The sequence below is a fragment of the Salvelinus alpinus genome, chromosome 30, assembly GCF_045679555.1.
Source record: "Salvelinus alpinus chromosome 30, SLU_Salpinus.1, whole genome shotgun sequence".
NCBI lineage: Eukaryota > Metazoa > Chordata > Actinopteri > Salmoniformes > Salmonidae > Salvelinus > Salvelinus alpinus.
In genome coordinates this window covers 7,336,568-7,349,745 of record NC_092115.1, presented here as the reverse complement: position 1 = coordinate 7,349,745, position 13,178 = coordinate 7,336,568, and the positions used below count along the sequence as shown (strand labels likewise).

The window sequence follows — 13,178 nt, the reverse complement described above, 5'->3', positions numbered from 1 at the left end:
CCCTCTTTGCCATGCAAATGAACTGAATCCCCCCCAAAAAATGTCCACTGCATTTCAGCCCTGCCACAAAAGGACCAGCTGACATCATGTCAATGATTCTCTCGTTAACACAGGTGTGATTGTTGACGAGGACAAGGCTGGAGATCACTCTGTCATGCTGATTGAGTTCGTATAACAGACTGGAAGCTTCAAAAGGAGGGTGGTGCTTGGCATCATTGTTCTATCTCTGTCAACCATGGTTACCTGCAAGGAAACACGTGCCGTCATCATTGCAAACTCCAAGCATTGATTATTCAATAATGGGCTGCCATCAGTCAGGATGTGGCCCAGAAGTTAATTGACAGCAGGCCAGGGCGGATTGCAGAGGTCTTGAAAAAGAAGGGTCAACACTGCAAATATTGACTCTTTGCATCAACTTCATGTAATTGTCAATAAAAGCCTTTGACACTTATGAAATTCTTGTAATTATACTTCAGTATTCCATAGTAACATCTGACAAAAATATCTAAAGACACTGAAGCAGCAAACGTTGTGGAAATTAATATTTGTGTCCTTCTCAAAACTTTTGGCCACGACTGTACAGTCTGTCTGTAAAGGGTATTAGACAAGAAGAAGGGGAAGAGCATTAAATCGATCTTGATGCTTGGTAATTTACCATTCTCATTCTCGGAGTGGAAACATTGTTTGCAGAGTTGACTACCTACTACACTTGTAGTTTTGGTTAATTTCATAGCCATAATTTATGAGATTTGTACGTAAAAAAAAAAAGTTTTTTAAATGTGTCTGTTGTTTGGAGTGCCTCATGTTAGTAGGGCTGTTACGATGAAACGTATTACCGCCACACCGATAATCACGGTCAAATTCCACGTGACCGTTTAGTCGCAGTAACTAGGCTTCTCCACGCTCTGATGCTGCTGATGGTTATTAGTAGCCTATAAAAAGGACCTGCGCAGTCCCCGATGTGTCTGTCTTCACTTGTAGCCTACTTCTCAGAAATGCCTGTGAGAAGGACCCGGTCATGTGACGGGCATCGGCTAATAAGAATTGAGATATCTGAGAGAGCCATGTGAGTGAGAGGTGCACATGTACTCTTCATACTATGAAATAATATGAGATAAATGCCACGGAATTGCAAACATTGTCTTCTAAATGAACTCGTGTAGCCCACCGCGATATTGCATAGCCAGATCAGGGCCTAATATAAGGACAACTCAGAGTATGCTATTCTGTTCTTCTGAAATAGACTACATTTTCTTCATATCATGTTTCTTTAGACCTGTCTAAAATAAATCATGGATTTATTGTGAAGGTGTAGGCTATATTACATGGATGTATTAGACTTTTTAAAATGTAGATGTTCCGAAGGTCTGCATCAGTGGCTGCATCATCAGCCAGGAGATGCTAAATTTGTTTACGTTAATCAACGGGTCAATTACCGTGAAACCAACAGTTATTTGCTTGACAATCACCGGCTGACAAAATGTCATGATTGCCACAGCTGTCACACCCTGACCTGTTTCACCTGTCCTTGTCCTTGTCCCACCCCCCTCCAGGTGTCACCCATCTTCCACATTATCCCCTGGGCATTTATACTTGTGTTTTCTGTGTCTGTGCCAGTTCGTCTGGTTTTGTCAAGTCAACCATCGTGTTACTCTGTGCGATTGCTTGTTCTTTTTTTCTTTGTTTTGTTGCTAGTCCTCCCGGTTTTGACCATTGCCTGCCTTGACTCTGAACCCGCCTGCCTGACCATACTGCCTGCCCTGACCTCGAGCCTGCCTGCCACTCTGTACCTCCTGGACTCTGACCTTGTTATGATCTTTTGCTTGCCCCTTGGATTAAAATAAATATCAGAGACTCGAACCATCTGGGTCTCACCCTGTGCCCTTATAACAGCACTACATGTTAGCAATGAGAATGTGTCTGGTTTCTCTGTCCTGATACTGCAGAGGGAGTGAGCATGCATAGAAGTACCTGGCCTGCCACACATTTATTATGTATTGTTTTACATCCATTGCGATTGATAATGTATAAAAACTACATTTCCTCACAGAAAGCTATTTGGAAAATCTTTCCAGGAATCTCCCCCCTTTGATAATCACCAATCCTCGGTGTGAAAGAGCAATGGAAGGTATAGGCCTACTGCTGCATTGGCCTAGCGGGGGGGTGGTGGTGGTGGTTGTGGGGGGGGGGGGACTAAAATGTTGTTGACATAGACATCTGAATCTTGACAGTGCTTTTTTTCATCACTCATTTATTAAACAAAAACACAAAGATGTTGATGAACAAACTGTAGATTTTTCTTTCTATTGAATATATAAATTCTTACCTATTATAAGATTGGAGCGGCAGCGTAGTCTAGTGGTTGGAGCGTTGGACTAGTAACGTCGTAATCCCCCGAGCTGACAAGGTACAAATCTGTCGTTCTGCCCCCGAACAAGGCAGTTAAACCCACTGTTCCTAGGCCGTCAATGAAAATAAGAATTTGTTCTTAACTGACTTGCCTAGTTAAATAAAGTTAAAAATAAAAAATAAATTGATTTGCTTCATTATTTTCAATTAAAAACTATAGTCTTTAACCAGTGGCAAAGTTACTATTGAAATTGTTTAATTTCTATGTTAAGGCTTGGCCTATTTAGAAGGCTATTTTGCATTTATAAATCTATACAGTATTTGTCAGCATAAAGCTGAGTGACTCACTCATTTGTGGCTTTCGTTCAAAATAAGTTATACTATAATGCATTTTTTTTGGTGCAAGGAGTGACTTCATTTCTTTTCAGCGACCCAATGTAGATTATAAGCTAATTTCCCCTCCCATGATTACACAGAATTGCATTCCAGATGGCACCCAATTTCCTTTGAAAGTGCACTATACAGGGAATAGGGCTCTGGTCTATAGTAGTGTACTACATAGGGAATAGGGCTCTGGTCTATAGTAGTACCACTATATAGAGAATAGGGCTCTGGTCTATAGCAGTGTACTACATAGGGAATAGGGCTCTGGTCTATAGTAGTGTACTATACAGGGAATAGGGCTCTGGTCTATAGTAGTACCACTATATAGAGAATAGGGCTCTGGTCTATAGCAGTGTACTACATAGGGAATAGGGCTCTGGTCTATAGTAGTGCACTACATAGGGAACAGGTCTCTGGTCTATAGTAGTGCACTACATAGGGAACAGGCCTCTGGTCTATAGTAGTACCACTATATAGGGAATAGGACTCTGGTCTATAGTAGTACCACTATATAGGGAATAGGGCTCTGGTCTATAGTAGTGCACTACATAGGGAATAGACAGTAGATCTCCAGGAAGAGGGTTGGACTGATAACCTACAGGACAGTAGATCTCCAGGAAGAGGGTTGGACTGATAACCTACAGGACAGTAGATCTCCAGGAAGAGGGTTGGACTGATAACCTACAGGACAGTAGATCTCCAAGAAGAGGGTTGGACTGATAACCTACAGGACAGTAGATCTCCAGGAAGAGGGTTGGACTGATAACCTACAGGACAGTAGATCTCCAGGAAGAGGGTTGGGCTGCCCTGCTCTAAGAGATCTTGGATGATTTGTTCTTCTCTAAAGCAATAACAAAAACACTGGATTTCTCTTTTTTGTAAGTGTATTATATTTCAGTGTGTCTTTCAAAGAGATTCATTGAGGTGTCAGCAGGTCAAAACATGTATATATGAGTCATAGACATCCTCAGGAGTTGCCCTGCCACCCCAAGCCGGCAGGAAATTATATAAAAATTAAAAGTAAGACATCTTTTTCATTTACTTAAAGTCACGAAAATATATTTTGTTTTGTACAAAAATTTAATACAGCTACAATACAATATGATACATCATTTTATCCAATACATGTGAGCTCAACAAGCGTTGCCATGACTACGAAGCCTCCTCCGACAAATAGAACAAGAGTAATATTCTTCTCACAGTCGACCGGTAGTCAAGGGACTGGCTTGGATCGTAACACACGTGCAGCAGTCGACCGGTAGTCAAGGGACTGGCTTGGATCGTAACACGCGTGCAGCAGTCGACCGGTAGTCAAGGGACTGGCTTGGATCGTAACACGCGTGCAGCAGTCGACCGGTAGTCAAGGGACTGGCTTGGATCGTAACACGTGTGCAGCATTTTGTCAAAATGGCCTTTTTCTGCAGCCAACAAAAATCACTAGAGTTTACCAAAGCACAAGTAGGTGGAATATATTTGAGGGAAGTAAGGGAAGGTAACAAGGAGGGAGGAAAAAGGGAAGGGAGCAAAATAATGGACATCTCCTCGTCTCCTCATCCACTTTGTAGTCAGACAACAGATCCAGAGTTCAAATGATTATTCCTTGTTTGTTTTGTACAATGTCATGGTGTTTGGTTGATCCACATGACGTGGGATAACATCTGTGAAGATGATCAGTCTGTCCCCAATGAATGACAACATTTCTAACAGTGTTTCTAGGTCACATTGTTGTCTTCATAAATGGCAGCCTATTCCCTATGGGCTCTGGTCAAAAGTAGTGCACTATATAGGGAATAGGGTGCCATAGGGCCCTGGTCAAAAGTAGTGCACTATATAGAGAATAGGGTGCCATAGGGCCCTGGTCAAAAGTAGTGCACTATATAGGGAATAGGGTGCCATTTGAGATGCAATCATTGTGCGATTATAGATTATAGATTATAGATTGTACTGTAAAACAGATGTGTTTTTTTCCTGTCTGTCTGTCTCTCTCTCCCTCTCTCTCTCTCTGTCTGTCTGTCTGTCTGTCTGTCTGACTCTGACCAAAAGCATATCTTCGTTAATCATCTAGTTTATCAGCAAACACTTGCACTTCTACCTCATCTCAGTCATGGTGGCGTTTGACACATTGTATCTCAGTCAGTGTCTCTGGATGGTCCCATCTAGGAACTTTAGGTGCTGCAGTTCCTTCTCCATTCCCCCAAGACGATTCTGCTATCCCAAGATATCCCCCAAAGACATGTGCTTAGAGATGCAATAAGGCCAAGTAGATCTTTCCAAGTTCAAAGTTCCCTGGCCAATTGTAATGAATACAGCGATCGTCAGCAGAACCCTATCATCACTAGGGTGAGGAGCAGACCTGGGGGGCCCAGGAGGAGTGGGTAGAGGTAGTGGAAGAGGAGGGGGTGGCGGAGGGATGGTTGCCCAGACGTTGGGTACTCCTCACAGGGCCCAGGGCCCTGGCATCGTTCTCTCTCACAAAGGATGCCAATGAAACCTGTAGCACAGTGGCACCGCTGCTGGTGGTGGTGGCATGTTCCCCCGTTCTGACAGAGAAGCATGGCGTTGTCACACACATGAGCTGTGGAGAGAGAGAGAGAGAGAGAGAGAGAGAGAGAGAGAGAGAGAGAGAGAGAGAGAGATATCGAGAGAGATATCGAGAGAGAGATATCGAGAGAGGGAGAGAGATATCAAGAGAGAGAGAGAGATATCGAGAGAGAGATATCGAGAGAGAGAGATATCGAGAGAGAAGTGGGGAAGAGGAGAGAGATAGAGGTTATTAACAGTTTATTCGATGACGGAGAGACATTACTATGGTCAAGTCCCAATATGTTCAAAAGACATCCTTCTCTAATTAGATCTGACATGACTGTACAAGTGGTGAAACCAGCTGCAGTCAAATGCAATGTACACTAAGGAAAGTAGTTGAGGAAAAGAGAAAATATGTGAGTGTTGAGACATCCACTCACGTCGCTTTCAAATTGCGACTCCGGGTGTGTGAGTGATTGTTTATGACTGTGACCACAGAAGGACCTTGCAGGTGTAATTTAGAGAAAATAACCCTGATAAGAAAGTTACCGATACCCCACAGCAGCAGCGGTAGTCATGGGATAAATAATCATGAGTGATCTGGGGAAATCCAGACTATTGTGCAGTGACTCATTCCCTCAGTGGGGGAGAGAGAATTGAATCGGGCTTCCTGTGGCCGAAAGAAAGACAGAAACGCACGCACGCACGCACGCACGCACGCACGCACACACACACACACACACACACACACACACACACACACCAGAGTGAATAGGCTGGTGAGGGCACACAGGGAATGGATGAACATCCTCTTACCTGCCTGCCTCCTATCAGTCTCTCCATGTGATTGGATCCCACCTATCAGTCTCTCCATGTGATTGGATCCAACCTATCAGGCTCTCCATGTGATTGGCTCTCACCTATCAGGCTCTCCATGTGATTTGCTCTCACCTATCAGTCTCTCCATGTGATTTGCTCTCACCTATCAGGCTCTCCATGTGATTGGCTCTCACCTATCAGTCTCTCCATGTGATTTGCTCTCACCTATCAGGCTCTCCATGTGATTGGCTCTCACCTATCAGGCTCTCCATGTGATTTGCTCTCACCTATCAGGCTCTCCATGTGATTTGCTCTCACCTATCAGGCTCTCCATGTGATTTGCTCTCACCTATCAGGCTCTCCATGTGATTGGCTCTCACCTATCAGGCTCTCCATGTGATTTGCTCTCACCTATCAGGCTCTCCATGTGATTTGCTCTCACCTATCAGGCTCTCCATGTGATTGGCTCTCACCTATCAGGCTCTCCATGTGATTTGCTCTCACCTATCAGGCTCTCCATGTGATTTGCTCTCACCTATCAGGCTCTCCATGTGATTTGCTCTCACCTATCAGGCTCTCCATGTGATTGGCTCTCACCTATCAGGCTCTCCATGTCATCGCCTCCCACCTATCATGCTCTCCACGTGATTGGTGCCCTCCTACCATTTGCTCAATGTGATTAGTGCCTTTTTGAATGCAAATTGGCATATGCAGGTGATTCAGCGAATCCCATAATCCCTCGCTGGCTGGAGAAAACATCACAGGCATCAAGCAGCACAAGTTTGATGCAAAAAAATGCTAGGATGTCCTAAAATGATATTATATTTGCCAAGAGATTGTGGAGTATAATTGAAATCTCGTTTCTGCAATAAGGCCTGCCTCCGGCAGATACCCGCTCATTCCACAGACGCTGTGAGACATACGAGTTGATACGTGTGTCGTGAACAACATTAGCGTTAGCAAGAATAGTGGAATATGTGGTTTGCCTTCAAAATAAAAGTCCCCCCATTGAAACTGATGCAAACTAATAAAAACAGTGGAATCATGCCACAACTGGACTAGACAATGCTAAACAAGGTTGGTATGTTGTTATATACATTCTATAAAAGGCTATTAGTTTTAAAAGGCTATATGTAAAAATCAGTTGCAATCACAATGTGGATGTATTTGAATTCAGAATTCCATAGCCCATCTATAATTTAGCCCAAACAACTACCTCTCCCCCTACTGTATTTATTTATTTATTTTGCTCCTTTGCACCCCATTATTTCTATTTCTACTTTGCACATTCTTCCACTGCAAATCTACCATTCCAGTGTTTTACTTGCTATATTGTATTTACTTCGCAACCATGGCTTTTTTTTGTTGCCTTCACCTCCCTTATCTCACCTCACTTGCTCACATTGTATAGACTTATTTTTTCTACTGTATTATTGACTGTATGTTTGTTTTACTCCATGTGTAACTCTGTGTTGTTGTATGTGTCGAACTGCTTTGCCCTTATCTTGGCCAGGTCGCAGTTGTAAATGAGAACTTGTTCTCAACTTGCCTACCTGGTTAAATAAAGGTGAAATATATATATTTTTTAAATAAAATAAATACTTATATGTACGGTACAGCCTAACCTATGGACTGTGCTCCAATGAAATAAGGTATCAACCGACTCAGTGACACCCACAGAATACAACTATGTAGAGTTCACACAAATATTAGCACATTTGCTCTTATTGCAGGATGTTGACTGTGGGAAATCACCTTTCCAGTCAGTCTATTGTGTGTATTGGACATTCATGTTGCACTGTGCAGCCTAACCTATGACCTGTGCAGCCTAACCTATGACCTGTGCAGCCTAACCTATGACCTGTGCAGCCTAACCTCTGGCCTGTGCAGCCTAACCTATGGCCTGTGCAGCCTAACCTATGGCCTGTGCAGCCTAACCTATGACCTGTGCAGCCTAACCTATGGCTTGTGCAGCCTAACCTATGACCTGTGCAGCCTAACCTATGACCTGTGCAGCCTAACCTATGGCCTGTGCAGCCTAACCTATGACCTGTGCAGCCTAACCTATGACCTGTGCAGCCTAACCTATGACCTGTGCAGCCTAACCTATGACCTGTGCAGCCTAACCTATGGCCTGTGCAGCCTAACCTATGGCCTGTGCAGCCTAACCTATGACCTGTGCAGCCTAACCTATGACCTGTGCAGCCTAACCTATGACCTGTGCAGCCTAACCTATGACCTGTGCAGCCTAACCTATGACCTGTGCAGCCTAACCTCTGGCCTGTGCAGCCTAACCTATGGCCTGTGCAGCCTAACCTATGACCTGTGCAGCCTAACCTATGACATGTACAGCCTAACCTATGGCCTGTGTAGCCTAACCTATGACCTGTGCAGCCTAAGCTATGGCCTGTGCAGCCTAACCTCTGGCCTGTGCAGCCTAACCTATGACCTGTGCAGCCTAACCTATGACCTGTGCAGCCTAACCTATGACCTGTGCAGCCTAACCTCTGACCTGTGCAGCCTAACCTCTGGCCTGTGCAGCCTAACCTATGGCCTGTGCAGCCTAACCTATGACCTGTGCAGCCTAACCTCTGACCTGTGCAGCCTAACCTCTGACCTGTGCAGCCTAACCTATGGCCTGTGCAGCCTAACCTATGGCCTGTGCAGCCTAACCTCTGACCTGTGCAGCCTAACCTATGGCCTGTGCAGCCTAACCTATGGCCTGTGCAGCCTAACCTATGGCCTGTGCAGCCTAACCTATGGCCTGTGCAACCTAACCTATGACCTGTGCAGCCTAACCTATGGCCTGTGCAGCCTAAGCTATGGCCTGTGCAGCCTAAGCTATGGCCTGTGCATCCTAACCTATGGCCTGTGCAGCCTAACCTATGACCTGTGCAGCCTTACCTATGGCCTGTGTAGCCTAACCTATGACCTGTGCAGCCTAAGCTATGGCCTGTGCAGCCTAACCTATGGCCTGTGCAGCCTAACCTCTGACCTGTGCAGCCTAACCTCTGGCCTGTGCAGCCTAACCTATGGCCTGTGCAGCCTAACCTATGACCTGTGCAGCCTAACCTCTGACCTGTGCAGCCTAACCTCTGACCTGTGCAGCCTAACCTATGGCCTGTGCAGTCTAACCTATGGCCTGTGCAGCCTAACCTCTGACCTGTGCAGCCTAACCTCTGACCTGTGCAGCCTAACCTATGGCCTGTGCAGCCTAACCTCTGACCTGTGCAGCCTAACCTCTGGCCTGTGCAGCCTAACCTATGACCTGTGCAGCCTAACCTATGACCTGTGCAGCCTAACCTCTGACCTGTGCAGCCATGAAATGTGGGTTATCAGCTACTCACTAGCTACGTTTCCATTTTAGGGATTTCACCGAGAAAATTGATGCAACAATTGCCTGTGTCGTGTGTCAATGAAAACAGCTGGAGGTATCTCTTTGTCACACCTAAGAAAATATTATGGTTTTTTCTCTCACAAAAACCTAGTGTTGAATAAAAAATGTATTGGTTGAAGTGTTTCCATTAACCATTTAGGCAAATAAATTGGTGACAGCCTGTTTTTCTCCTCCCACGTATCTGTTTCATATGACGGGTAGCCTGTAAAAGCCAGCATGCATAGAATACAACAATTGACTAATATTTGCCATATTCTAATAATTCTCATGTGCCAGCATATCGCCACGGTCCGTGCCATGGTGAAACTTACACTCCTGAATATCTGAAATAATTGTACGGTGAAACCAGCCAACCAGAATAGCAAGGCGAAGCAATTCAGGACAATCCTTGTCCTGCAAAGCAACATTATTTTTATAGTTGAAAAGAAATGTATTTTACAAGCAGTAGTTGTAATGTATTGACTTGCCTCAAACTCACAGGAATCATTGAGCTGTACTTCATTCCCGGTCCCTAACTCAACCAACCGCGTACCCAAGAACAGCCTACAGCCGTGCCTCACGTGCCTCACAGTGCCTCACGTGCCTCACAGTGCCTCACGTGCCTCACAGTGCCTCACGTGCCTCACAGTGCCTCACAGTGCCTCACAGTGCCTCATAGTGCCTCACAGTGCCTCACAGTGCCTCACAGTGCCTCACGTGCCTCACAGTGCCTCATAGTGCCTCACAGTGCCTCATAGTGCCTCAAAGTGCCCCACAGTGCCTCATAGTGCCTCACAGTGCCTCACAGTGCCTCACAGTGCCTCATAGTGCCTCACAGTGCCTCACAGTGCCTCAAAGTGCCTCATAGTGCCTCACAGTGCCTCACAGTGCCTCACAGTGCCTCACAGTGCCTCACAGTGCCTCACAGTGCCTCATAGTGCCTCACAGTGCCTCACAGTGCCTCACAGTGCCCCGCTGGTTTTGCACCACTAGGTGTTGCTAATACACGACATCGCTCTTCTTAGATGTTTAACTAACCATTATGAAAACACATCTTCAAACTGCAGATCTATGCATATTAATGTAACAAAACATTATCTAGTACTCAAAATAAGATATCTCACGTATACAGCATCTAAATATTTTTCCAACAACAACATACTGTAATGTTTATTTGTACATTCTATAAACTACCAACCATAACACAACACTGGTTACATTGAACTACCAACCATAAGATAACACTGGTTACATTGAACTACAAACAATAACACTGGTTACATTGAACTACAAACAATAACACTGGTTACATTGAACTACAAACAATAATACTGGTTACGTTGAACAACAAACAATAACACTGGTTACATTGAACTACAAACAATAACACGGGATACATTGAACTACAAACAATAACACTGGTTACGTTGAACTACAAACAATAACACGGGTTACATTGAACTACCAAACAATAATACTGGTTACATTGAACTACAAACAATAACACTGGTTACGTTGAACTACAAACAATAACACGGGATACATTGAACTACAAACAATAACACTGGTTACGTTGAACTACAAACAATAACACGGGTTACATTGAACTACCAAACAATAATACTGGTTACATTGAACTACCAAACAATAACACTGGTTACATTGAACTACCAAACAATAACACTGGTTACATTGAACTACCAAACAATAACACTGGTTACATTGAACTACCAAACAATAACACTGGTTACATTGAACTACCAAACAATAACACTGGTTATGTTGAACAACAAACAATAACACTGGTTACATTGAACTACCAAACAATAATACTGGTTACGTTGAACAACAAACAATACCACTGGATACATTGAACTACAAACAATAACACTGGTTACATTGAACTACCAAACAATAATACTGGTTACGTTGAACAACAAACAATACCACTGGTTACATTGAACTACCAAACAATAACACTGGTTACATTGAACTACAAACAATAACACTGGTTACATTGAACTACAAACAATAACACTGGTTACATTGAACTACCAAACAATAACACTGGTTACATTGAACTACCAAACAATAACACTGGTTACATTGAACTACAAACAATAACACTGGTTACATTGAACTACAAACAATAACACTGGTTACGTTGAACTACCAAACAATAACACTGGTTACATTGAACTACAAACAATAACACTGGTTACATTGAACTACAAACAATAACACTGGTTACGTTGAACTACCAAACAATAACACTGGTTACATTGAACTACCAAACAATAACATAACACTGGTTACATTGAACTACAAACAATAACACTGGTTACATTGAACTACCAAACAATAACACTGGTTACATTGAACTACAAACAATAACATTGGTTACATTGAACTACAAACAATAACACTGGTTACATTGAACTACCAAACAATAACATAACACTGGTTACATTGAACTACAAACAATAACACTGGTTACATTGAACTACCAAACAATAACATAACACTGGTTACATTGAACTACAAACAATAACACTGGTTACATTGAACTACCAAACAATAACACTGGTTACATTGAACTACCAAACAATAACACTGGTTACATTGAACTACAAACAATAACACTGGTTACATTGAACTACAAACAATAACACTGGTTACATTGAACTACAAACAATAACACTGGTTACATTGAACTACCAAACAATAACATGGGTTACATTGAACTACAAACAATAACACTGGTTACATTGAACTACAAACAATAACACTGGTTACATTGAACTACCAAACAATAACATAACACTGGTTACATTGAACTACCAAACAATAACACGGGTTACATTGCTGGAACCCTTTATACCATCAACCATAATGCTGGCTACTTTGCTTGAACTCTTTTGTTTACAATATTTATTTGACAAGAACTCGTGCCCAAAACCTTTCTGTGACGGCTAGGGGTAGACTGCCCTGCCATTGACACTGTGCCGGAGATGATTCTGCTCCGTTATGGCAACAAGTCTATCTAACATAGGTCCACAGCTTTGTTTTCTGAGTCTTTGTGGTCGAGGCTGTGGCTGAATGGCCTCGTCAAGTGCAGGCACTTGTCTAGGCGGTGTGTCAGGCTCTGCCCGTTCAGTGTCTCCGTCATTTGTAGGTCCCATTTTTATCTGACTGTGGTTGTATCCACAGTTTCACAACAAGAAACATGTCTCATGGTCCTATTAATATCCCTTTCCAGGACGACAGAGGTCCCGTTCCACGACGGAGTATGGCTCTGAGGTAGTTGACAACCTGTTCTGCTTTGGTTCCTGTAGCAGAATCATGTGACCTGGTTGGATTGAATCGTTCCGTTGCTCTCCTAGATCTGTCTGTGTTCTATCAGCTCTTCCCCCTTCCTTTCAGCCGAACGGCGTTGTCGTGTGGGTCAGTTCCTGGCTGCATGTCCGGCTGACAGCTCTGGCAGTTTGCTTCTGATTTTGGCGGTTTCAACAACTGTTTAGCTGGACTGCAGCCTGTGACTGAGTGTGGCATACTCCTGTAGGCCATGAGAAACGTCTGGAGTTCTGTGAGTCAAGCCTTCCCTTCTGATTGGGCAGTGGATTGCTTTGCCAAGCGTCCTGTTCTGATTGGGCAGTGTGAGTTTGCTTTGACAAGCGTCCTGTTCTGACTGTGCAGTGGATTGCTTTGACAAGCGTCCTGTTCTGAT

At 43.7% G+C, this 13,178-nt stretch overlaps 1 protein-coding gene across 1 annotated transcript in view; it reads right to left on the bottom strand.

Moving 5' to 3' along the window:
- Positions 1-4,709: 4,709 nt before the first annotated feature.
- LOC139559976 (netrin-G1-like) overlaps positions 4,710-13,178 on the bottom strand; it is a 174,645-nt gene continuing 166,176 nt past the window's right edge. The window contains exon 7 of the mRNA XM_071376477.1: positions 4,710-5,308. Coding sequence (XP_071232578.1) covers positions 5,049-5,308 — 260 coding nt within the window. The 3' untranslated portion in view covers positions 4,710-5,048. The remainder of the gene's footprint in view (positions 5,309-13,178) is intronic.